Below are 27,666 nucleotides of genomic sequence, written 5' to 3'. Positions count from 1 at the left end.
GATCTGTCCTTAACTGTAGGTACTACTGCTCTCAACATGGAGCACACTCAGCTCCATGCTGGGAGTTGTAGTACCTGCATTAATAGACAGATTGCAGCGAGTGTCACTTCTGACACCTGTTGCGATCTGTCAATTAATGCAGGTACTACAGCTCCCAGCATGGAGCTGAGTGTGCTCCATGTTGGGAGCAGTAGTATCTGCAGTTAAAAGCACAACTGTCATGGATTTTAACCCCCATAAACTAGCCCCAGGATGACAAAGTTGTTAGAAATTACAGTTCACGCATACCTTTTGCTGCTTTCTAGCAGCTTTAATCAGGTTAAAAAATGCTTTTTAGGAAAGTCAGCAACAGTCCCACAATTGACACACAGGCCCCAGCGCATAGGCCCCGTATTCTTATATATGGGTGGTGAGTTTTCTACTGTAAAAGAATAAACAGTGTCCGTTTTCCTGTGCACAACGGTGATGCGATGCGGGCGACCAGCTCTCACAGCAAGCATTCGCTCCCCATGGGCGGCATAATGCAGTAGCGGAATGAGCTGGCCGCACACATCGCATCACCGCTGTGCACTCTAGGAAGACAGGAGAATGGGCGGCAGGCTCATTCCCCTATGCATAGGGCCTTAGGGACCAAGCGCTTTCTGTGGCCGCCTGCATCGCATCACTGCTGGGCACAGGAGCCCGGGCACTGTTTATGCGTCACCCGCATAGAAGAAGAATAAGGGGCCTATGCACTGGGACCTGTGTGTCAATCACACAGCAGTCCCAGCGCTGACATACAGGGGATGTCCGGCTGTTGCTGACTTTATTAAAAAAACATTTTTTTTTAACCTGATTAAAGCTGCTAGAAAGTTAAAATCCGTGACAGTTGTGCTTTAAGGAAAGATTGCTCCGAGTATAACTTCTGACACCTGTTGCGATCCTCCTGTATAATGTATAGCTGTTCTATGGTCCCCTGCACTGACGTATATATACACCCACACATATTTCCCATAGAGTGTTGTGATTGGCTGGAACCATCCGGCCAATCACAGCTCTCTGCAGGAAATATGAATCGGTGTATAAATACATCAGTGCAGGGGACCATAGAAGAGCCGCCCGCATCTATGCATTATACAGGAGGATCGCAACGGGTGTTAGAAGTGACACCCCGGCGATCTTTCCTTAAAGCACAACTGTCACGGATTTTAACCCCCATAAACTAGCCCTAGGATGACAAAGTTGTTAAAATTACAGTTCAAGCATACCTTTTGCTGCTTTCTGTCAGCTTTAATCAGGTTAAAAAAATGCTTTTTATTAAAGTCAGCAACAGTCGGATATCCCCTGTATGTCAGCGCTGGGACTGCTGTGTGATTAACACACAGATCCCAGCATATAGGCCCCTTATTCTTCTTATATGCGGGTAGCGCATAAACAGTGCCTGTGCTCCTGTGCCCGGCAGTGATGTGATGCAGGTGGCCACAGAAAGCGCTCAGTCCCTAAGGCCCTATGCGTAGGGGAATGAGCCTGCCGCCCATTCTTCTGTGGTGCACAGCGGTGATGCGATGTGGATGGCCAGCTCATTCCACTACTGCATTATGCCGCCCATGGGGAGCGAATGCTTGCTGTGAGAGCTGACTGCCCGCATTGCATCATCGTTGTGCACAGGAGAACGGATACTGTTTATTCTTTTACAGTAGAAAACTGTCCACCCATATATAAAAATAAGGGGCCTACATGCTGGCTTTCATATAAAGCTTTTTTTAGCCTGATTAAAGCTGCTATAAATCGGCAAAAGGTATGCTTGAACTGTAATTTCTAACAACTTTATCATCCTGGGGCTAGTTTATGGGGGGTTAAAATCCGTGACAGCTGCGCTTCAACTGGAGGTACTACTGCTCCCAACATGGAGCACAATCAGCTCCATGCTGGGAGCTGTAGTACCTGCATTAATAGGCAGATCGCTGCAATTTGACTTAATTAATGCAGGTACTACAGCTCCCAGCATGGAGCTGAGTGTGCTCCATGTTGGGAGCAGTAGTACCTGCAGTAAAAGAAAGATCACAGCGGGTGTAACTGCTGACACCCACTGCGATCGTCCTGTATAATGCATAGATATGGGGCACAGCACGGCCGCTCTTCTCTGGTCCTATCATCTGCATCTATACATTAAATAGGAGGATAGCAAAGGGTGTCAGACCCCGGGGCGATCTGAATATTAGTACAGGTACTACTACTCCCATTATGGAACAGTCTGTTCCATGCTGGGAGTAGTAGTGCTACCTAAAAAATATTTACAAAAAAAAGTGAAAAAAGTGAAAAACAGAAACACACACACACACACACACACACTATTATATTGATTTGCCATGCATTTATTTGGATCAAAACTATATATTTTTTTTAATTCGGCGAATCCGCCGAATAAAATTTTTCAAAAATTCGCTCATGTCTAGTTATAAAACATTAAGCACTTTGTATAGGTTTTTACAGCTCTTACGCCTTACCCTGTCAAGAAAAGTTACATTATTGATGTCTTTTAGTCTTGTACTAATAATTCTTATATCCTTTCACATACGGAGATGAGGCCCATGTTGTTTTATACTTTAAGAATAATACATTTTTTTCTGCTGACTAAAAGATAAATTTTTATTTCTAAACTTAAATAACATTATATCATGTATATAGATATAATCACAGCTTTATTTGCATTATGTGCATGTGCAATAATATTCCTCCATGTGTCAGTGACTTATAACACATGCACTGCTCATTCTGAGGTTAATAATTAATGAACGGAATTCAAGAAATGCAGGAAAGAATGATACATAGTTAGGAATTTAAACAAAAGCCCCAGATTCACTGTAACATTGTATCCTATATAACATTGTGAGTCAGCAGCATTGTTCATCCTAAGCTTCCTGTTTCATGAACAGAATGCAAACCTGAAATTAAAGGGGTATTCCAGGCCAAAACTTTTTTTTGTATATCAACTGGCTCCGGAAAGTTAAACAGATTTGTAAATGACTTCTATAAAAAAATCTTAATCCTTCCAATAGTTATTAGCTTCTGAAGTTGAGTTGTTATTTTCTGTCTAACTGCTCTCTGATGACTCACGTCCCAGGAGCTGTGCAGTTCCTATGGGGATATTCAAAGTTCATTTCCCCCGCTCTGCCCACCGATCGAAATCGGGGCAAAGCGGGGGGGGGAACACGGGCGGCGAGGTGGTCTCCAAACTGTAGCCCTCAAGATGTTGCAGAACTACAACTCCCAGCATGCCTGGACAGTCTGGGAATGCTTGGAGTTGTAGTTTTGCAACATCTGGAGGGCTACAGTTTGGAGACCACTACTTAGCGGTCTCCAAACTGTTCTTTCCCAGTTGTTGCATAACTACAACTCCTAGCATGCCCAGACTGTCCAGGCATGCTGGGAGTTGTAGTTCTGCAACATCTGAAGGGCCAGATATTGCAGAACTACACGCCCAGCATCCCTGACTGTCTGGGGATGCTGGTAATTGTAGTTTTTCTACAGCTGTAGGCACACTGGTTGGGAAACATTGAGCTAGAGTCTGTTTTCTAACTCAGTGGTTTACATTTTTACACTAACATGCTGGTGTTGCCCCATACTTTTCATTTTCACAAGAGGTAAAAGGAGAAAAAGACCCCAAAATATCTAACGCAATTTCTTCCGAGTACGGAAATACCCCATATGTGTACATAAAATGCTCTTCGGACGAACTACATGGCGCAGGAGTGAGAGAGTGCCATGTACATTTGAGGCCTAAATTAGTGATTTGCACAGGGGTGGCTGATCGTTACAGCGGTTATGACATGAACGCAAAAAAAAAAAACACCCACATATGACCCCATTTTGGAAACTACACCCCTCACGGAACGTAACAAGGGGTATAGTGAGCCTTAAAAACCCACAGGTCTTTGACAAATTTTCGTTAAATTTGGACATAAAAATTTTAAATTTGTTTTTTTCCCCTGAAATGCTGATGTTACTCCAATGTTTTCATTTTCACAAGTGGTAATAGGAAAAATGTCCTCCAAAATTTGTAACTCCATTTCTTCTGAGTATATAAATTCCCCATATGTGGATGTAAAGTGCTCTGCAGGCGAACTACACTGCACAGAAGAGGAGGGGTGCCATTAGGCTTTTTTGAGAGAGAATTAGGCTGGAATTGAAGGCTTTGTGTGCTTACAAAGCCCTCATAGTGCAAGAACAGTGGACCCCCTCCACATGTGACCCCATTTTGGAAACTACACCCCTCACGGAATGTAACAAGGGGTGCAGTGAGCATTTATACCCCACAGGTGTCTGATTTTTTGAACAATGTAATTTTTCATTTGCACAGCCCAGTATTCCAAAGATCTGTCAAATGCCAGTGGGGTGTAAATGCTCACTGCACCCCTTATTACATTCTGTGAGGGGTGTAGTTTCCAAAATAGTATGCCATGTAGTTTTTTTTTTTTTACTGTTCTGGCATCATGGGGGCTTCCTAAATGCGACATGCCCCCAAAAACAATTTCAGCAAAATTTGCTCTCCAAAAGCCCAATGTCGCTCCTTCCCTTCTGAGACCTCTAGTGCACCTGCAGATCACTTTACATCCACATATGAGGTATTTTCTTACTCGAGAGAAATGGGGTTACACACTTTGGAGGACATTTTCTCCTATTACTCCTTGTGAAAATGAAAAGTTTGGGGTAACACCAGCATTTTAGTGTTAAAAATAAAATTTTTCATTTTCACGTCCCACTTTAACGAAAGTTTGTCAATCACCTGTGAGGTGTTAAGGCTCACTTTACCCCTTGTGACATTCCTTGAGAGGTTTAGTTTCCAAAATAGTATGCCATGTGTTTTTGTTTTGCTGTTCTGGCACCAAATTTTATTTTTTCATTTACACATCCGACTTTAATGAAAAGTCGTCAAACACCTGTGGGGTGTTAAGGCTCACTGGACCCCTTGTTAGGGCCTTGAGGGGTGTGGTTTCCAAAATAGTATGCCAAGTTTATATATTTTTTTTTTTTTTTTCCTGTTCTGGCAGCATAGGGGCTTTCTAAATGTGACATGCCCCCCAAAAACCATTTCAGAAAAACTCCCTCTCCAAAATCCCATTGTCGCTCATTTCCTTCTGACCCCTCAACTGCGCTCGCCGAGCACTTCACATACATATATGAGGTATTTCCTTACTCAAATGAAATTGGGTTACAAATTTTCGAGGGCTTTTTCACCTATTACCCCTTGTAAAAATTCTAAAACTGGGTCTACAAGAACATGCGGGTGTAAAAAATGAAGATTTTGAATTTTCTCCTTCACTTTGCTGCTATTCCTGTGAAACACCTAAAGGGTTAACAAACTTTCTGAATGTAATTTTGAATACTTTGAGGGTGCGGTTTATATAATAGGGTAATTTATGGGGTATTTCTAATATAAAGGCCCTTCAAATCCACTTCAAAACTGAACTGGTCCGTGAAAAATTCCGATTTTGAACATTTTGAGAAAAATTAGAAAATTGCTGCTATACTTTGAAGCCCTCTGATGTCTTCCAAAAGTAAAAACTTGTCAACTTTATGATGCAAACATAAAGTAGACATATTGTATATGTAAATCAATATATAATTTATTTGGAATGTCTATTTTCCTTACAAGCAGAGAGCTTCAAAGTTAGAAAAATGCAAAATTTTTTCATAAAATTTTTGAATTTTTCACCAAGAAATTATGCAAGTCTTGACAAAAATTTACCAGTAGAATATGTCACAAAAAAACAATCTCGGAATCAGAATGAAAAGTAAAAGCATCCCAGAGTTATTAATGATTAAAGTGACAGTGGTCAGAATTGCAAAAAATGCTCCTATCCTTAGGGTTATAATGGGCTCCGTCCCCAAGGGGTTAGAAAAATGTGTGTAATATGTACACTGTTAATTAAAAACGTATGTTTCTTAGCACAATGGTAGAATAATTTATTGTGCTTAAAATATTTTTAACATAAAGTTCATAGGTCACATGAGCAGGCAGCCATCTTGTTTTAGGTGACACTATTCAGTGCTATATGCAAAGACATGTCTTTCTGAAAGCATTAAAGACACAGATGTACAAATAGCCATGTATGGTTACACTCATATATGTTTGTTTGACGTCATTCAACCATATGGTTAAGCGGCCAAATTGAATAATGTAAATATCAACAATTATTACTATAATTTCTCTGGGGCTTTTTGTAATATGCCTGTAATTGCCTCAGTGTTACTTCAAAACTCATGAAATTTTACCCAAAGGTAGAGCCCAGTACTGTGCATAATCTGTTGTAACATAAAGGTCATAGGTCCCATGGTCAGACACCCATATTGGTTTGTCTGGCATGCTTTTCCACAATATTAAAAACTCTGCATTTCCCCCATCGCTAAAGATACAGATTTAAAATTTGTTGCATTTGGTTACATTTATGGACATTTATCAACGGCTTTAGTCAGGTTTTCTTTACTATAATTGTCGCAAAATTGTCGCAACTGCGACTACGCGATTTTTCATGCGACATTTTGACTGGAAAGCGAGAAAAGCAAGTTTTCCAAAAATTAACTACGTAGTAAAAAATGTAAAATGGACTACGGGTAGTCAGGTATTTATTAACTGCGACAGTCGCAACTGCGCAAAAAAAAGTCGCAACAGCGTTAAAAATTTACTAAATTTACTCCAGCTCAAACATGGAGCAGAAAAAGCGACTACCAAAGTAAAAAAGAAAAAATTGCTTACGTGAAAGAAAATTATCAACAGGCTGAAACCAGTTGATAAATAAGTCACACATAAGCAAAAAAAAAAGTAAGGAAAAAATTACTAAAAAAAAGTATACATAAGCAAACATTGATAAATGTCCCTCATTGTGATCACAATTATGACTTGTTAATTACAAGTCTATTGATCACATGGTATAGCCACCATGTTGAATTGCGCAATATTATAAAAACATCTTTTCTAAAACCGTTTGTTAGAATAATATATAATTTGGTACACATGTTCATGGTTACCTCCTGTACCAAGGTTGTTAAAGCTGGTTTATTTGCATAATCAATATTGCCACCGCACACTAATAACATTTAGATAGCATTAATTATTCCATGCAATATTATTAAATGTGTGTAATATGTACACTGTTAATCTAAAAAGTTATATTTCTTTGCACAATGTTAGATAACTCACTTTCTGTACCACAGTCAGGGCTGCCATCAGAAATTTTGGGGCCCCTTACACAGCTCAAGGCCTGGGCCCCACCCCACCTCTCCCCCCTTGCTGCTACAGCTGATCGGTCCTCCAGTCCCATCTTCTTCCTGTGCATGGATTGTCACACGGCGCTCAGCCTATCACTGGCCTCAGCGATGTCCCACCTCGGCCGGTGATAGGTTGAGCGCCGTGTGATGATCTGTGCACAGGAGGAAGACAGAACCAGAGGACGGATCAGCTGTAGCAGCGCTCCGGGGGAACGGAGGAAGGTGAGTGAAAGTTTATTTAAATTTTTTTTCCAGCCCGGGCACAACGGATGAGGAATTGTTGGTACAAGAGTATTCCTTTAATAGTTGCCCCCATATTAACAGAGGGGCCTACCTAAACTTTATGGGGGCAGCTATTAGAAGAGGGACCTACCAAAACTTTATGGGGGGCCCCATATTGTTTGGGTAGGCCCCCATGTTTAAGTTGCCCCCATATAGTTGTTGTAGGCCCCTCTCAAAGGGGCCTACAACTATATGAGGGGGCAGCTATTAGCTAAAAAGGCCTACAAAAATTATATGGAGACAACTTGCCCCCATATAGTTGTTGCAGGCCCCTCTCTGCTGCTAACTGTTGCCCCCATATAGTTGTAGGCCTCAGTCTTTGCCCCCAGAATGTAGGCCCCACCACATGGTTCTGCCCCAGCTCCAGTCATAATTTTTTTTCTCCCTTTTTACTTTTACTTAATACCCTCTGCTCCGTGCGACCCGCCGTCCTCCTAAGGGCAGGCTCTTCCTTTGCGCTGCTCCACACACTGGCCTGCTGCTCTAGCCTCCTCTTCCGGACTCCTCCACAGCGCTTCTGCGGTCACGTGACGTCAGGGCCGGCGTCAGCGTGCAGAGCGCAGCGGACGTACCTCCCGGCGACCACTGCTGCAGATTTAAAGAGACAGTAACTGCCGGCCCGGAGCGGAGGTACGTGCTGTGCAGCAGCAGTGCAGCCGCTGCAGTGTGTGATCTGCGACTGATTTGACTGACTGTATGATGATGGCGGCCCTGACCCCAGTTGATCATCAGATTTGGCGGCCATATTGATTTATGCAATATTCTGCAAACATCGTTTTCTCTAAAATTACTGGTCAGAACTGTTCAAAAATTAGCACACATATTCCTCATCACTTTCTGTCCCACAATTGTTCCCCAGATTTGGTGGCCATATTTGATAGTGCAATATTGTGCATGCATAGTTTTCTCTGAAATTTTAAGTCAAAACAATGTGAAAATTAGCACACATGTTCGTGATCACTTTCTGTACTACATTTGATCACATGGTTTGGCTGCCATATTGGATAACATAATATATTACAAGCATACTTTTCTCTTAAATAACTGGTCAGAAAAATTTGAAAATTAGCACCCATGTCTACGATCACCTTCTCCACCATAAGGGGTCAAAGCAATCATGTGTTATACCCTGGTGGTGCAGCTTGGCCACCTGTATTGCTGCTTGCAACTATATTTTTCTTCTTTCTTTTTGTTACATTTATCATTTTGTGTTTAGGTGAATTCTGGTGTCTGTCCCTATATAGCTATATAGTTAGGGGCCAAAAGCGAGCCTGTCACCTATATTTCTTCCAATGTTTGTGGTGCAGTCATGACTGGCCATGACTAAGAGGGCAGAGGCACCAGAAATCAACTGGTTTTGGCCTATTTGTTTTTTGTGGATTTTAAATTAAGTAACATTTACATTTTTGCAACTAATATGCTGGAACAAAAAATGTTACAGTGCATCATAACTACACTTTTGGAAACAGGATCTGTGCATTATAAAGATATCTTCCCTAAAGACAGGTGAACTGTTTTCTCTTATACCTGACACTCTACATTACATGCATGCAAAAGGGGTTCCTGCCACTCTTTTACATGCAGCAGAATATCATCATGTCACTTATTCCAAGCTGTTGTTATTAGGATTGGCACCATTAAATGACAATGTTATTGTCTACAGAAATACACACTGGACTGAATATACCTTTAGAGAAGGTACACAATATTCTTATATTGAGTGCATCTCATTTCTATTTTTACCAAAAAGGCATAAAAAACAATATCAACTTATATTAACCTCTTCAGGACGCAGGGCGTATCCATATGCCCTGCATCCCGAGTCCTTAAGGACGCAGGGCGTATGGATACGCCCGTGGGAATTCCGGTCCCCGGTGCTAGCCGGTTGGGGACCGGATCGGGATGCCTGCTGAAATTGCACCCCGGCACATCGCCCAGGGTGGTCCTGAGACCCTGTTCTGCCCGCCCCTGGATGTCGAGGGGATCGTGGGAAGAAGATGGAGGCCGTACCTGCAGGAGAAGATGCCTGGGGACCCGGGATCTTCGCTGGAGACTGCTGGATACTGGATCAGGTAGGGAATTGACGGTGGGGGGGGGGGGGAGTGGGGGGAATTGAAAGTGAAAGTAAAAGGATCTTTACTGTGGCAACCACTAGGAAGTCCAAACTGCAACTCCCAGCATGCCCATACAGCCAAAGGCTGTCTGGGTATGCTGGGAGTTGTAGTTTTGCAACATCTGGAGGGTCACAGTTTGGAGACCACTGTTACAGTGGTGCCCAAATGGTAGCCCTCCAGATGTTGCCAAACTACAACTCTCAGCATGCCTGGACTGCCCAGGCATGCTGGGAGTTGTTGTTCTGTAACATCTGTCCCTTCAGATTTAGCAATTTTCATGAATTTTTTGAAAATTGCTGCTCTACTTTGAAGCCCTCAAATTTTTTCAAAAAGCAAAAATATGTCCATTTTATGATGCCAACATAAAGTGGACATATTGTATTTGTGAATAAAAATTAAATTTTTTGTGAATATCCATTTTCCCTACAAGTAGAGAGCTTCAAAAGTTAGAAAAATGCTAAATTAAGTAACGCCGAAAATTTACCACCGAAATAAAGTAGAATATGTCACGAAAAAAAACTATCTCAGAATCCGAATATTCGGTAAAATCGTTTTAGCGTTATTAATTCGTAAAGTGACAGAAATGCGAAAAAGGGCTCAGTCCTTAAGGTGTAAAAGGGCTACGTCCTTAAGGGGTTAATCAATTGACAACAGATCAATAAAAAATAAGAAGGTCTCTTTTTCTACTTTACCAATACTATCCATATCCATTTTTAAAGTAATATAAGATACAAGATGAAGTAGGAAGTGAGAATGCTGTGGAAGGATTGGGCTCTGCAGAAAAGCACTTTCTATTAAATCCTTTTCTACAAAAACATATGGCATTTGAAATGTGATTCGTTGCTTAGGAACCACATCCCATTATTTGTCAATACTTTGTAGTTTTCAAATTTAGGGGCTCAATATGGGTGTGCTTGTTTATGTTAGTTTAAGGAAGTGAGGGGGTATTTAAAAGAGAAAGACTGGTAAAAATAGCAAAGAAGAAAATATTTTTATTTTAAACTGATTTACCAAATCATCTACGTTTCTTTTAAGGGTCTATTCACACGTACAGTATCCTGAGCAGATTTGATGTGCAGGATTTGTGGAGAAGCTGTGTTTAGTCATTTTATTTACATTGAAATCTGCAGCATAAAATCCTGCACATCAAATCCTGCGAATCAAATATGCACATGATACTGTACGTGTGAATAGACCCCATAGCAGAATTATGCTTAAAACATTTCTGTAATCTAAAATTTATAATAAACCTTTTCCTACCTAGGTGTCAGTCACTTCTTCTTTATGTATCTTCAATTTATATGGTCATATATACTAGCAGTTGGGGAACTTTTAAGGTGGCTCAGGTTTTGTGGCCTTGAAGAGGGCTCTCCATAATGATGTCAGGAACAGCAAAGCTCCCAAAGACAGGGTAGACTTGAATTTTTTGTCATTTGCCTTGGGCTACACTTAAAATGTTTAAATCTTCAGAAGAAACTTTACCTCTTGTTACTGATTCAAGATTAACTATTCTAGCTTCAGGAACAAAATAGGAGAAGAAAAAAACAAGTGCAGCAATCTGTTTTCTTCAAATAAACTGATATAATATTACAGATGCATCCACCTTGTCTCTAAACCCATCATATGCCCACAATTCATTATTAGTATTCACATATTACATAAACATAAAAAAATATAAACAAAACATATCCATCCAATCAACACCTTCACAAAAGTGTCTGCCATCCTTAATCAGAGGCCCATTTTGTAAGAAAATCAAAACACTTAATAATTTTTTGCTTATCCTATGATGGGAGATTATATTAAATTGCAACATGACAAATTGTAAAAGTTACAATATATAATAAAATGTAAAACAAAAATAGAGAAACATAGACGCACATCCACAATTTGTATTTTGATCTACTTGCTTCTCAACATAATTTCAAAAACTAACAGGTTCTTCGTATACATTTTGATCAAATAGCACAAGACCACTGTCAGGAATAGGCAGGGGAGGGGTGCACACTACACTTGCCCACTCCCCTTACGTACCTGCCCTAAACGACAGGTCCAAAACCACAAAGACAGTCCCTTCCTATATACGTGAGGGGCGTATTTGTCAAAATAATAAACTACAATAACACAGACTCAAGTCAGGGAACAGTAGATACAGACACACTAACAAAGAAAGACTAAACACTCACACAATAAGTCCAATGTCAACTATCCACGTCTGAAGCCAGGAGATGTCACAGTACAAAATCGCTAATACCAGAGAGAATAGTCAGAGAGAGGAGCCAAAGGTTCAAAAAGCCAGATATAACAAATACAGAAGAAAGCTAGCTAGAGTACAAACTGAGCTCTATAGTAAACACTGACTAGAAGTAGACTGCCAAAATATATGGAGCCAGCACAGGTGCTCCAATCAAGGTCAGCTGACCAGTCAGACAGCCGGGCGTAACCCAGAAACAAAAAACAACAAAGAACCTGTCAGAACCTTTTAACCCTATAGGTTCTGACATACCCCCCTTTTAGGAGGGGCCACCAGACCCTTCACAACCTGAGAGTAAAGACGTCTTGACTTGGATACAGATGGACCATCAATGTCTTCATCTGTAACCTCATCCTCCAAATCACACCACTTATTGGTGTCCTCACAGTAATACTCCAGATCCTCATTACTACCCTCTGATGGCAAATCAACTGGAGCGCTCTTCAGACTCTTATTGCCAATGATGTCACAAGATGCCAATTTTACCAGAGGCTGATGCAAAACAGGCTTCATAATACTCTTAGAAGTAAAATCAGATTGTACATTAGTAGCGAAAAATGCCCCTCAGAAGAACTCTGCCAGGCGTAGCTCTCTGGGAGGCATGACATACCTATACCTAGTGGCCACCCCGATTGCCACTTGGATGCTGACACTTGACACAGGAGACGATGAAATGAGTGTCCTCTCCACAGTAGAAACACAGGCCATAGAGTTGACGAAACCTCTTACTTCTTCCGTGGTACATATGGACCCTATCTGTATAGGTTCAGCCTCAGGGATAGATTTGGAAACAGGAGAGGAATCAAGCAGGACAGGAGAGACAGAGGATGAAGAACACTCCCGTTTGTGTTCTCGCAAACGTCTATCCAAATGTAAAGCTAGAGTAATGGCTTGGTCAAGGGTGTCAGGAGAGGGATATGTAACAAGCATGTCCTTTAAGGTGTCAGATAACCCTATTCTTAACGGACAAATCAAGGCTGGAGCATTCCAGTTGGAGGCCACACACCACTTTCTAAAATCTGCACTGTACTCTTCAACTGGTCTGCGACCTTGCTTTAATGTACAAATTGACTCTCGGGATATGCAGCACGGTCCGATTCAGCGTAAAAAAGACCCAATCTGGCAACTCCGGAGCATCGGGGCCAAGGAAAAATACCCATTCCTGGGGACCCCCTTGCAAAAGTGACATAATGATACCCACTCTTTGGGCCTCAGTACCAGATGTGTAAGGCCTTAACCGGAAGTACAATTTGCAGCTCTCACAAAAGGTTTTGAACCTTTTGCGATTACCCGAAAATCGGTCAGGGATACTAACTTGTGGCTCCACAGGAGCGGAAGCAGGAACAGATGACACCTGAGTTCAGGCAGACTCCAGCTCCTGAATTCTTGGTAGAAAACTCTGAACTAAGTGCTCCTGATCTTGCAGTCTCTGAGTCAAGGTCTGAACTAATACTGACAGAGACTGAGAAGACCATTTCTGCTGTACCTCCTCTGCTAAATGATGGACCAACTGAGTCAAGCCCTGAATTTGCTCCACCAAAGCAGACATTGCTTCCATAATGCATGAACAGAGCAATTGCAGGTATATGGGCTTGCTATAATGTCCCTGCCTACTTACGTACCTGCCCTTAAAGAAAGCTCCATAACCACAAAGACAGTCCCTTCCTATTTACGTGAGGGGAGTATTTGTCAAAATAATAAACTACAATAACACAGACTCAAGTCAGGGAACAGTAGATACAGACACACTAACAAAGAAAGACTAAACACTCACACAATAAGTCCAATGTCCATATCCGTGTCTGAAGCCAGGAGATCTCACACTACAAAATTGCTAATACCAGAGAGAATAGTCAGAGAGAGGAACCAAAAGGTTCAAAAAGCCGGATATTATAAATACAGAAGACAGCTAGCTAGAGTAAAAACTGAGCTCTATAGCAAGCACTGACTGGGAGTAGACTGCCAGCTTATATGGAGCCAGAAGAGGTGCTCCAATCAACGTCAGCTGACCAGTCAGACAGCCCGGCGTAACCCATCAACAAAAAACAACAAAGAACCTGTCAGAACCTTTTAACCCTATAGGTTCTGACACCCACTTGCCACGTTAAGGTCACCTAGGTCACATTGGGTAGCGCCAGGCGGCGACCACTGCCTCCGTGATGCCAAGCCCACAGGGGGAATGACCCAGTGGCCAGGAAGCCCCACTGTTGCCCGACTAAGCCCCTTGCTCCGGGCCACACCACCCCACAGACAAAGCACCACGGCAACAATGGCTGCCACAGAGCACCACACCAATGTAAACACTTACCATGTGCTCCCTGCCATCCACCTTGTGGATGTGCAACTATGTTTCTGTTTCTCTATATTTGTTTAACATCTGTAGTCTGTCTCCTTTTTCATAGTGAGCACTTAATCCATTTGACCGGGGCATTTTAATTAGCAGGAGACTGCATGTGGGTTTCCTCCTAGCATTCTCCCTGCCCTCTACCAGGGGGGCTAATGATAGGTGTTCACACTGGTGTGGTGCTCTGTGGTAGCCATTGTTACTCTGATGGTTTGTCTGTGGGGTGGTGTGGACCGGAGCTGGGGGCTTGGTCAAACAGCACTGGGGCTGCCTGGCCACAGGGTCGTTCCCCCTGTGAGCTTAGTGTCACGGAGGCAGTGGTCACTGCCCAGCGCTACGCCAGTGTTTAGGTTAGGTACCCACTCTGAATTGATGGCCTTGACATGGCGAGTGGGCTTGTACTTTTTGATCAAAATGTATAATAACAACCTGTTAGTTTTTGCTGGGAAGCAAGTAGTTCAAAATATGAATTGTGGATGTGCGGCTGTGTTTCTTTTTCTCTATTTTTGTTTTACAATATGTAATGAAAGTTTTCAGACCCTTTCACTTTTTCACACTCAGGTATGTTGTATGGTCTTGTGCTAAAAAAAAAAAAACAAAAAAAAAAAACACAAGTATTTTCCTTAATCAATCTGCACTCAATACCCCATAATAAGAATTTAAATTACACACTTTCTCATGAACATAAGTATTCAGACCTTTTACTATGACACTTATTGTTTGGCACATTCATTTGACTGGACATGATTTGGAAAGACACAGCCCTGTCTAACTTAGGTCTCATTGCTGCCAATGCATATTAGAGCAAAAACTAGGCCAATGCGGGGAAGAACTGTCTGTAAAGCTCACAGATTGGATTGTATGGAATCACAGATCTGGAGAAGGGTTTGAAAAGTATTTCTGCTGCACCAAGTTCCCAAGAGCACAGTGGCCACCATAATTCTTACATGAAAGATGTTTGGAACAAACAGGACTCTTCCTAGAGCTGGCAATTTCACCAAACTAACAGAGGTGACAGGAACCTAATGGTCATTCTGGCTGAATTACAAAGATCCTGTGTGCAGATGGAAAAAAGCTTCCAGATGGTCGAGGCAGCACTTCACCAAACTTTCCTAAGTAAAAGATACATGAAAACCCACCTGGAGTATTCAAAAATGTACCGTAAAGACTCTCAGACAGCAGCAAGATTCTCTGGTCTGATAGACCAAAATGTAACTTTTTTACCTTCAATTCTAAGCATAATGTCTAGAGGAAACCAGGCACTGCTCACCACCTGCCCAATATCATCCCTGCAGTGAAACATGTGGTGGCAGCATCATGCTGTGGGGGTGTTTTTAAGCAGGTGGTACAGGGAGACTGATCAGGGTTGATGTAAAGCTGAATGGAGCAAAGTATAGAAAATGTTTTAATGAAAACTAAATCCAAAATGCTCTGGACCTCAGACTGGGCTTAAGGTTTTCCATCCAACAAGACAACTAGCCTAAGCATGTAGCCAAGAAACACAGGGATGGCTTAGAGACAACTTTATCAAAGTCCTTGAGTGGCCTAGCCAGAGCCCCGACTAGGAACCAAACATTTCTGGAGAGACCTGAAAACAGCTGTCCATCGATGATCCCTATCTGGCAGAACTTGAGAGCATCTGCAGGGAAGAATGGCAGAAAATCCCCAAATCTAGGTGTGCAAACTTTGTGTCATCGGATCCAAGAAGGCTGGAGGCTTAGTGTCACTTTCCCCTCAGACGCGGCAGTCAGCTTTGATCGCCGTGTCTGAAGGGTTAATACAGGGCATCACCGCGATCGGTGATGTTCTGTATTAGCCGCGGGTCCCTGCCGTTGTTGGCCACAGGGACCGCCGCGATTGGGGTGTATTCGCCGTATAAGACGCACCGACTTTTCCCCCACAGTTTTGGGGAAGAAAAAGTGCATCTTATACGGCGAAAAATACGGTATCTCTAGCGTGTGTCACAACTGTGCTGATCCAGACAAAGGTGAAAAAAAACCTGATGAGGCTGATGCCAATTGCCCTATAATGAAGGAAAATTTTCCTTCTAGACTCCAATATGACAATCAGAATAAAACCCTGGATCAACATTCTGTCCCTATAAATCTAGTATCCATAGCTCGTATGTTATTACTCTCCAGAAATACACCCAGGCCCCATTTAAACTCTTTTATTGAGTTCACCATGAATACTTCCTTTGGCAGTGCATTCCATAATCTCACTGCTCTTACAGTAAAGAACCTCTGTCTATGCTGGTGTAGAAACCTTCTTTTCTCTATATGTAGAGGATGCCCCCTTGTTAAAGATACAGTCCTGGGTATAAATAGATCATGGGAGAGATCTCTGTACGGCCCGCTGATAGATTTATACATAGTTGTTTGGTCTCCCCTAAGCCTTCTTTTTTCTAAACTAAATAACCCTAATTCTGATAATCTTTCTGGGTACTGTAGTTCTCCCATTCCCCGTATTACTCTGGTTGCCCGTTTTGAACCCTCTCCAGCTCCACTATATCTTTCTTGTACACTGGTGCCCAGTACTGTACACAGTATTCTATGTGTGGTCTGACTAGTGATTTGTACAGCGGTAGAATGATTTCCTTGTCATGGGCATCTATGCCCCTATTGATGCTCCCCATGATTTCATTTATCTTGGCAGCAGCTGCCCGACACTGGTCACTACAGCTAAATTTACTGTTTTCCCATTTAATACCTATTCCCAACCTGGATTTTTTTTCTCCCCATGTTCCTGACCTTATGTTTATCTGTGTTGAACCACAAATTAAATAAATGAAAAAATAAACAGGATATATAAATACAGAAGATAGGCCACATTGTCATAAAAAAAATAATAAAAGTAAGCCAAGAGCCATGATGGTGGCGGCTGAAATCCAGATGGACCACCAAAACTATTGTATTCTATCTAACACCACAAATAACATCTATAATGCATATTTAATCGGGCAAAATCTGGGCAAGAAAAGTGAACAGATTAAAGGAGTAGTCCGGCGCGCACTTTTTTCCTTTTATCCCGTCCGGGCTACAAAATAAAAGAAAACACACTTTCTCTTACCTGCCAACGAGCCCCTGGAGCTCCGGTACACTCCGGTACAGGTGTTCGGTCCCCGGGCTGTATTCTTCTTACTTCCTGTTAGCCCAGCACGTCACACGGAGCTTCAGCCTATCACCGGCCGAGGCGGGACATCGCTGCGGCCGGTGATAGGCTGAAGCTCCGTGTGACGTCCCGGGCTAACAGGAAGTAAGAAGAATACAGCCTGGGGACCGAACACCTGTACCGGAGTGTAGCGGAGCTCCGGGGGCTCGTTGGCAGGTCAGAGAAAGTGTGTTTTCTTTTATTTTGCAGCCCGGACGGGATAAAAGGAAAAAAGTGCGCGCCAGAGTACTCCTTTAAAGTCAAACAAGAATAGAATCATATATTTTTTTTTTTGCAGAAACATATACTACTGGGTCATTGAAAAAAATTTGTACTGCTATCAAAAGGTTGCAACAATGTATAACAATGTGGACACTCATTTATAAGCCTTTTCAGTGTTATGTATAATTGTTAGGTATTAACAAATAATCATGCTGGAAAATAATGAATTTTTTCACCAAAACACATTTTTGGATGGATCAAGTACAATGTTGACATCACATGGAGTAGTGTTCCCCATCCAGTAAGGCCCACTACATGTGGCTTCCCATCCAATGGAAGCTGTAAATACTACTGTGCCCTAATAGCTCCAAGGATGTCATAGTAGTACGGAAACTTGGCAGTAGATTCCAAACCATATCATTGGCAGTCGGATCTAGGATAAGGTCCATGTGACTTGGCCTAATAGTCAGTAGACTTTTTAGTCTGTACAACACCACATGTTACATTTGTAAGACCTTGAAAAGGTTCATGGCCTCTGATCTACAACCTATGAAACTTGTCTTAGTTCTGGACAAGAAAACTCAACACTTGAACCATGAGAGATACAAAAACAAACAGTAATACACTAATTAGGTATTAATCCAGCTCAATGCCTACCATTACTGTCGCCACTCTTCATTGTATGAACGCTATGAACGCTCAACAAATGGCCCAAGTTGCAGCCAGCTCAGCAAAACCACAACAATATGTGAATGATATAAAACAGTCCACCCAATCGATAGACCAGTGTTTCCCAAGCGGGGTGCCTCCAGCTGGTGCAAAACTACAACTCCCAGCATGCCCGGACAGCCGTTGGCTGTCCGGGCATGCTGGGAGTTGTAGTTTTGCAACAGCTGGAGGCACCCCGCTCGGGAACCACTGATAGACCAATAACATTTCCTATATAAATCAGACAAGCAGCTAGCAGAGAAAGCCTAGTGCTGTCCATGGTGCTGATAGAGCAGCCCAGCCACATTCCCCACAGATGGAGACATGCAGGACATCAGTGTGAATAGCCAGAGATATCATTAGCAATCACTATCTCCAGTGGGATTAGTCACAGACTAAGTGAAGATGTCACAGACTAAGTTGACACAAAGTTGCAGGGTAAGCACAAGGCTCCTTCCTCCATTCCTCCCTGCGCACTTTGTTTAATTCAGAGGATGTACTCACCATGTTGACTTCAGAGACCATATCTATGCTGGCTACAGCTATCCTCATCCCCACATCAACAGGAGGGCCTGTGGAGAAGAAGCAGAAGGCAGGCGTGTCATCATAGCAGCAATATGCAGAATAATTCCGGAGCCATCTATGACATGTTTTGTTTTTTTTATACCATCAGCTCTCATCAGGGGTATGATCATACCAGTGCATTATAATAGGATCATGTATAGGATCATGAATAAGTGTCATTACCTCCAAAGTCTGGCCTTAGTCGGATGTCATATCCTTTGAGCAATCTATCCACAGTCTCTTTCACATATGACATGTTGCTGGGCTCATTTACACTATGAAGGAGAAGAAGAAGAAGTATAGATATGGAAGTCAGCACCTATATACTACAAGCACCAGCAATACTGCAGCCACCCCCTCCCCCCCCCCCCTCCACATCCCCTTCACCCCAAATGCACATCCACAGCACCCCAATGACTGATCTGCATATGTCTCTGCAGCACATCTCACCTCTGAGCACAGCACACCATGGCTATAAGAACAGGGAACGATACAATCCTGAAATATCCTCCTCTCTTCTCCAGCGTCCACATTACTGGGTTGATTAAAAAATAAAAAAAATAAAAAATAAAAAAAAATAAAACGTTGGTTTAATGAGAAAAGATTCAACGAATGCAACTAAAGTCTGAAGCCAGGCGATAATTCCTAATAGGGCGGTGCATGCGCAGTGAAGGCAGCATCCACACGGACTGGTTTGCTGAGGGGAAAAAAATAAATAAATAAATAAATAAAAGACTGAGAAAAAAAAATGGGATGGGGAATAAGGTCCAAGTCTCCAAAGGGTTAAAAGTTGTATGTTGCTCTTAGTCCACAGGTGAGGAGGGTGAGAGGGTGGAGGCGGCGGCGTGTGGGTGCAGGCTCAGCTCCGGGGCTGGGGGAGACGGGGGAGCATGGCTGTGACTGAGATCTGGCGGGCTACAAGATCCAGGCTGAGGCGCCGGAGACGTGGGGGCTCGGGGAGCTGTCAGCTGTGCCTCTCCTTCCCGGAGCACCGTGCAGCCATTCCCAGGGAAGCTGCAGTGGTGGTGGGAGAGGAGCCTCTACCTGATCACGATTCCTCTGATTATGGGAGGGGGCAGACAAAAAAAACAAACCAATTACTTCTGCTCTGATATGTGGATGCAGGAGAGCCGGCCTAGATACGGGGGATCCTAACACCGAGGAGCGGGCTCATCACCATCACCACCATCATCATCATCCTCCTCATCATCATCACCAGGACAGGGCACAGGACGCTGCCACCTCTGCTTGTCCTACAATCTACCTGCAGGATTAGGTCACAGGAGTTGGCACATGTGGCTGCATGCAGAATACAGTGGGAGCAGATAGTCAGACCTACAGGTAGATAAACAGACATATGTACAGTGATCCCTCAACTTACAATGGCCTCAACATACAATAGTATCAACATACAATGGTCTTTTCTCGACCATTGTAAGTTGAAACCAGACTCAACATACAATGCTACAGACAGTCCAGATCTGTGAAACGTGTCAATGGCCGGAAGAACCGACCAATCAGAATAGGCATTTTACTGGTAAAACCCCTGTATTAGGCTAGGTTCAGACTACGGAATTTCCGCCGGAATTTTCGCTTTGAAATTTCCGGCAGAAATTCCGCTTACTATAATGCATAGTGTAGGGAATGGTTTTCCGTTCACAAATTCACACTTCGGAATTTGTGAAGCGGAAAATCCGGATGAAAAATCCGCTAGAAAATTTCCGCCTGAAGAAAGGGGTTGCTCTTTCTTCAGGCGGAAATCCTAGCGGAACACATAGCGGCCTATAGGAGACTGCAGTGTCCGCGCGGTCCTAGCGCCGACTAATTCAGTTGGCGCAGGCGGAACTCGGAATCTCCGGGCGGAAATTTTCTGCCCGGAGATTCCGTAGTCTGAACCTAGCCTTACTGAAGCGTATGCACTGACTGATATCTGGTAGTGCCCCCTACAGTACAGGGAGGTAGTACATGTTCTGTACACTTTACCTGTATCAGGGTTAGCTGCTCCTTTGGACACCAGGTGAGGGCGGCTCCATGTTACTTTTTTAGGACACTGCGTGTACTATACAGGACCCTGAAGAAGATCCTGTCCTCTACATAGACCAGTGTTTCCCAAGTAGGGTGCCCCCAGCGGTTGCAAAACTACAATTCCCAGCATGCCCGGACAGCCTTCGGCTGTCCGGGCATGCTGGGAGTTGTAGTTTTGCAACAGCTGGAGGCTCCCTGCTTGGGAAACACTGACATAGACAGTGATTTACAGCTCCCAGCAGATCTTTCTTACTTTTATATGTAAGGATTTGCTTTATCTGTATTAGTTATCTACTTATTTTTCTTTAATTCTCACTTTTTCCTATTTTTGGATGACATTTTGGTGCCTTTAGAACCAATTACCAGGTTTCCATAGAGTTATGATCTCAACATACATTGGTTTCAACATACAATGGTCGTCCCAGAACCAATTAATATTGTAACTTGAGGGACCACTTTTTATACACTGCTCAAAAAAATTAAATAATGGAAACACCAAGATAACACCTCCTAGATGTGAATGAATGAACTAATCATATGAGAAATACTTTCATCTTTACATAGTTGAATGTGTTGACAACAAAATCACACAAAAATTATCAATGGAAATCAAATTTATCAACCCATGGAGGTCTGGATATGGAGTCACACTCAAAATCAAAATGGAAAACCACACTACAGGCTGATCCAACTTTGATGTAATGTCCATAAAACAAGTTAAAATGAGGCTCAGTAGTGTGTGTGTGGCCTCCACGTGCCCGTATGACCTCCCTACAATGCCTGGGCATGCTCCTGATGAGGTGTCAGATGGTCTCCTGAGGGATGTCCTCCCAGACCTGGACTAAAGCATCCGCCAACTCCTGGACAGTCTGTTGGTGGATGGAGCGAAACATGATATCCCAGATGTGCTCAATCGGATTCAGGTCTGGGGAACTGGCGGGCCAGTCCATAGCATCCATGCCTTCCTCTTGCAGGAACTGCTGACACACTCCAGCCACATGAGGTCTTGTATTAGGAGGAACCCAGGGCCAACCGCACCAACATATGGTCCCACAAGGGGTCTGAGGATCTCATCTCGGTACCTAATGGCAGTCAGGCTACCTCTGGCAAGCACATGGAGGGCTGTGCAACCCCAAAAGAAATGCCACCCCACACCATTACTGACCCTCTGCCAATCAGGTCATGCTGGAGGATGTTGCAGACAGCAGAGCGTTCTCCACAGCGTCTCCAGACTCTGTCACTTCTGTCACATGTGCTCAGTGTGAACCTGCTTTAATCTGTGAAGAGCACAGGCGAATTTGACAATCTTGGTGTTCTCTGGCAAAAGCCAAACATCATGCACAGTGTTGGGCTGTAAGCACAACCCCCACCTGTGGACGTCGGGCTTTCATACCATCCTCATGGAGTCTGTTTCTGACTGTTTGAGTGGACACATGCATATTTGTGGACTGCTGGAGGTAATTTTGCAGGGCTCTGGCAGTGCTCCTCCTTGCACAAAGGCAGAGGTAGTGGTCCTGCTGCTGGGTTGTTACACTCCTATGGCCTCCTCCATGTCTCCTGATGTACTGGCCTGTCTCCTGGTAGCGCTTCCATGCTCTGGACACTACGCTGACAGACACAGCAAACTTTCTTGCCACAGCTCGCATTGATGTGCCATCCTGGAGGAGCTGCATTACCTGAGCCACTTGTGTGGGTTATAGACTCCGTCTCATGCTACCACTAGAGTGAAAGCACCGCCAGCATTCAAAAGTGACGAAAACATCAGCCAGGAAGCATAGGAAAGGAGAAGCGGTCTGTGGTCACCACCTGCAGAACCACTCCTTTATTGGGGGGTGTCTTGCTAATTGCCTATAATTTCCACATGTTGTCTGTTCCATTTGCACAAAAGTATGTGAAATGTATTGCCAATCAGTGTTGCTTTCTGAGTGGGCAGTGTGATTTCACAGAAGTATGACTGACTTGGAGTTAAATTGTGTTATTTAAAGGGGTACTCCGGTGCTTAGACATCTTATCCCTTATCCAAAGGATAGAGGATAAGATGTCTGACCGCGGGAGTCCCGCCGCTGGGGACCCCCGTGATCTTGCACGCGGCACCCCGTTTGTAATCAGTCCCCGGAGCGTGTTTGCTCCGGGTGTGATTACGGGCGATCACAGGGCGGGCGACGTGAAACGTCACGCCTGTGCCCCTGTGTGACGTCATGCTCCGGCCCTCAATGCAAGCCTATGGGAGGGGGCGTGATAGCTGTCACGCCCCCTCCCATAGGCTTGCATTGAGGGGCGGTGCGTGACGTCACACAGGGTCACAGGTGTGACATCACACGCCGCCCACCCTGTGATCGCCCGTAATCAGACCTGGAGCGAACACACTTCGGGAACTGATTACAAACGGGGTGCCGCGTGCAAGATCACGGGGGTCCCCAGCGGCGGGACTCCCGCGGACAAGCATCTTATCCCCTATCCTTTGGATAGGGGATAAGATGTCTAATCACCGGAGTACCCCTTTAAGTGTTCCCTTTATTTATTTATTTTTATATATATATATATATATATATATATATATATATATATATATATATATATATATATATATATATATAAATTAGTAGAAATCCGCAGCACACAAAATGATGAAAAGTGCAAAAAAATTAGACCAGGAGAGCTGGTTGAAACGTCGCTGTAACTTTCACCAAAGATATGGAATAAATCTCATTTTTTTGCACTTTTCATCATTTTGTGTGCTGCGGATTTCTACTAATTTATCTACATATGGACCATTGACCAGGGTTCGGTTCTGCGTGCACCATATTACCTTTTTTTTGGGGTGCTGCTTCCCTTGGATTGCTATATATATATATATATATATATATATATATATATATATATATATATATTGACTGCTAGATTTGAAATAGATACATATTGTAGAGAGAAAGATATATACCTATGAGATAGGTAGGAGATAGATAGATACTATAGATACGATATATAGATAGATAAAATAGATAGATACCTATGAGACAGATCAATTGATAAATAAATACTATAGATAGATAAATAGATAGATACGATAGATAGATACTGTAGATAGGATAGATATTAGATAGATAGATAGATAGATAGATAGATATTAGATAGATACCCATGAGATAGATTGATAGATACTGTGGATACAAAGATAGAATATATACAGTAGATATTAGATAGATAGATACATACCTATGAGATAGATGATAGATAGATAGATAGATAGATAGATAAATAGCTATAAAATGGATAGAGAACTAGACAAATAATTAAAAGATGATTAATATGCAGATAGATAGATAGATGTATTATGCATACACTGTTCATGACTGTTTAACCCTTTAACCACTTAGGGACCACAGGCGTACATGTACGCCCTGACGCCCTGGTACTTAAAGGGGTACTCCCACCCCCTCCCATAGACTTGCATTGAGGGGATGAGCGTGACGTCATACGGGGGCTGAGTCCTGACATCACGGACTTCCATTCCCGGAGTCGCGACTCAGACCCTTCAGCGGTTCCCGTGAGAACACAGGTGGTGCCGCATGCAATAATGCGGGGGTCCCCAGCGGCAGGACCCCCGCGATCAGACATCTTATCCCCTATCCTTTGGATAGGGGATAAGATGTCTAGGGTGGGAGTACCCCTTTAAGGACCAATTGCGTACCTGTAAGCCCTGAGGGAATTTTGGTCCCCGCTGGCACGATTCACACCGACGATTTGCGGCGATTCCGGGTTATACGGGTCTCCGGTGACCCAGAAAAAAAGGGTGGTCTCTAAACTGTAGACCTTCAGATCTTGCAAAACTACAACTCCCAGCATGCCCAAACAGCAAACAGCTGTCTTGGCATGTTGGGTGTTGTAGTTGCGTACCTCCAGATGCTGCATAACTACATCTCCCAGCATGCCCTTTGGCGATCAGTACATGCTAGGAGTTGTAGTTTTGCAACAGCTGAAGGCACACTGGTTGGAAAATACTGAGTTAGGTAACAGAACCTAACTGAATGTTTTCAAACCAGTGTGCATCCAGCTGTTGCAAAAGTACAACTCCAAGCATGCACGGTCTGTCAGTGCATGTTGGGAGTTGCAGTTTTGCAACAGCTGGAGGAGTTGCCCCCCCATGTGAATGTACAGGGTACATTCACACGGGCAGGTTTACAGTGAGTTTCCTGCTTCAAGTTTTAGCTGCGGCAAATTTTCCACCGCAGCGCTAATTCCTATTGGGAAACTCCCCGTAATTTTAATGTACCCTAAAGACACTACACTACCACAAAATAAAGGGTAAAACACTACATATACACACCCTTACACTGTCCCCCCAAATAAAAATGAAATACGTATTGTACGGCAGTGTTTCCAAAACGGAGCCTCCAGCTGTTGCAAAACAACAACTCCCAGTATTTCCGGACAGCCACTGACTGTCCAGGAATGCTGGGAGTTTAGGAACAGCTGGAGGCACTCTCTTTGGGAATCACTAATGTAGAATACCCCTATGTCCACCCCTATGCAACCCCTAATTTAGTCCTCAAATGCGCATGGCGCTCTCTCACTTCAGAGCCCTGTGGTATTTCAAGGAAACAGTTTAGGGCCACATATGGAGTATTTCCGTACTCGGGAGCAATTGCACTACAAATTTTTGGGGGCTTTTTCTCCTTTTACCCCTTACACTAACATGCTGTTGTTGCCCTATACTTTTTATTTTCACAAGAGGTAAAAAGAAAAAAAGAACAAGACTCAGGAGTGAGAGCGCACTATGTACATTTGAGACCTAAATTGGTGATTTGCACAGGGGTGGCTGATTTTACAGCAGTTCTGACATAAACGCAAAAAATAAATACCCACATGTGACCCCATTTTGGAAACAACACCCCTCACGGAACGTGATAAGGGGTATAAAGAAGAGTGTTTAAAGAATGTTCATTAAAGTTGGATGGGAAAATGAAAAAAAAAAAAAAAAAACGTTTTCCACTAAAATGCTGGTGTTACCCTAAATTTTTCATTTTAACAAGAGAAAATAGGAAAAAGGCCCCCCAAAATTTGTATCCCCATTTCTTCTGAGTAAGAACATACCCCATATGTGGATGTAAAGTGCTCTGCTGGTGCACTACAATGCTCAGAAGAGAAGGAGCGCCATTGGGCTTCTGGAGAGAAAATTTGTCCAGAATTGAAGGCCACGTGTGTTTACAAAGCCCCCATAGTTCCAGAACAATGGATCCCCCCCTCATGTGACCCCATTTTGAAAACTACACCCCTCACATAATGTAATAAGGGGAACAGTGAGCATTAACGCACCACAGGTGTCTGACAGATTTTTGGAACAGTGGTCCGTGAAAATGAAAAATGTAATTTTTCATTTGCACAGCCCACTGTTCCAAAGATCTGTCATAGCCAGTGGGGTGTAAATGCTCAATGCACCCCTTATTAAATTCTGTGAGGGGTGTAATTTCCAAAATGGGGACACATGTGGGGGGTCCACTGTTCTGGGTCCACTGGGGGGCTTTGTAAATGCACATGGCCCCTGACTTCCATTTCAAAGAAATTCTCTCTTCAAAAGCTCAATGGCGCTCCTCCTCTTCTGAGCATTGTAGTGTACCAGCAAAGCACTTTACATCCACATATGGGGTATTTCCATACTAAAAAGAAATGGGGTTACAAATTTTGGGGGTCATTTTCTCCTATTACCCCTTGTAAAACTGTTAAATTATGGGAAAAAACAGTATTTTATTGAAACATTTTTTTTTTTTATTTATACATTTGAGTTTAACAAAAAGTCATCAAATACCTGTGGGGTGTTAAGGCTCACTGTACCCCTTGTTATGTTCCTTGAGGGATGTAGTTTCCAAAATAGTAGCCCATGTAGCATTGTAGTTCGCCCGCAGAGCATTTTACGTCCTAACATGGGGGTATTTCCATACTCCATACTTTGTAAAAAGGGTAAATTTTGGGGGGAAAACTGCACTTTAGTGAAAAAAAATGTTCATTTACACATCCGACTTTAACGAAAAGTTTTCAAACACCTGTGGGGTGTTAAGGCTCACTGGACCCATTGTACATGCCTTGAGGGGTGTAGTTTCCAAAATGGTATGCCATATGGGGCGTTTTCTGCTGTTCTAGCACCATAGGGGCTTCCTAAATGCAACATCCCCCAAAAAAACATTTCAGCAAAATTCCCTCTCCAAAATCCCATTGTTGCTCCTTCCTTTCTGAGCCCTCTACTGTGCCCGCTGAACACTTCACATACACATATGAGGTATTTCCTTACTCAAGAGAAATTGGGTTTCAAATTTTCGGGGGCTTTTTCTCCTATTACCACTTGTAAAAATTCAAAAACTGTGTCTACAAGAACATGCGAGTGTAAAAAATGAAGATTTGGAATTTTCTCCTTCATTTTGCTGCTATTCCTGTGAAACACCTAAAGGGTTAACACACTTACTGAATGTCATTTTGAATACTATGAGTGATGCAGTTTCTATAATGGGGTCCTTTATGGGGTATTTCTAATACGAAGGCCCTTCAAATCCATTTCAAATCTCAACTGGTCCCTGAAAAATTTCGATTTTGAAAATGTTGTGAATAATTGGAAAAATGCTGCTGAACTTTGAAGCCCTCAGATGTCTCCCAAAAGTAAAAACTTTATGATGCAAACACAAAGTAGACATATTGTATATGTGAATCAATATATAATTTATTTGGAATAGTCATTTTCCTTATAAGCAGAGAGCTTCAAATTT

The 27,666-nt window shown here is 43.0% G+C and overlaps 1 protein-coding gene across 1 annotated transcript in view; it reads right to left on the bottom strand.

Moving 5' to 3' along the window:
- GABRB1 (gamma-aminobutyric acid type A receptor subunit beta1) overlaps nucleotides 1–19,973 on the bottom strand; it is a 664,745-nt gene extending 644,772 nt beyond the window's left edge. Inside the window, exons 1-3 of the mRNA XM_056557403.1 lie at nucleotides 19,337–19,973; nucleotides 19,070–19,161; nucleotides 18,827–18,894 (exon numbers count right to left, since the gene is read on the bottom strand). Of these exons, the coding sequence (XP_056413378.1) occupies nucleotides 18,827–18,894; nucleotides 19,070–19,161; nucleotides 19,337–19,419 (243 nt within the window). The 5' untranslated portion in view covers nucleotides 19,420–19,973. The remainder of the gene's footprint in view (nucleotides 1–18,826; nucleotides 18,895–19,069; nucleotides 19,162–19,336) is intronic.
- Nucleotides 19,974–27,666: the final 7,693 nt, after the last annotated feature.

Source organism: Hyla sarda, chromosome 1 (genome assembly GCF_029499605.1).
Source record: "Hyla sarda isolate aHylSar1 chromosome 1, aHylSar1.hap1, whole genome shotgun sequence".
Lineage (NCBI taxonomy): Eukaryota > Metazoa > Chordata > Amphibia > Anura > Hylidae > Hyla > Hyla sarda.
The sequence above is the reverse complement of the archived record's forward strand: the minus strand, read 5'-3'. Positions and strand labels throughout refer to the sequence as shown.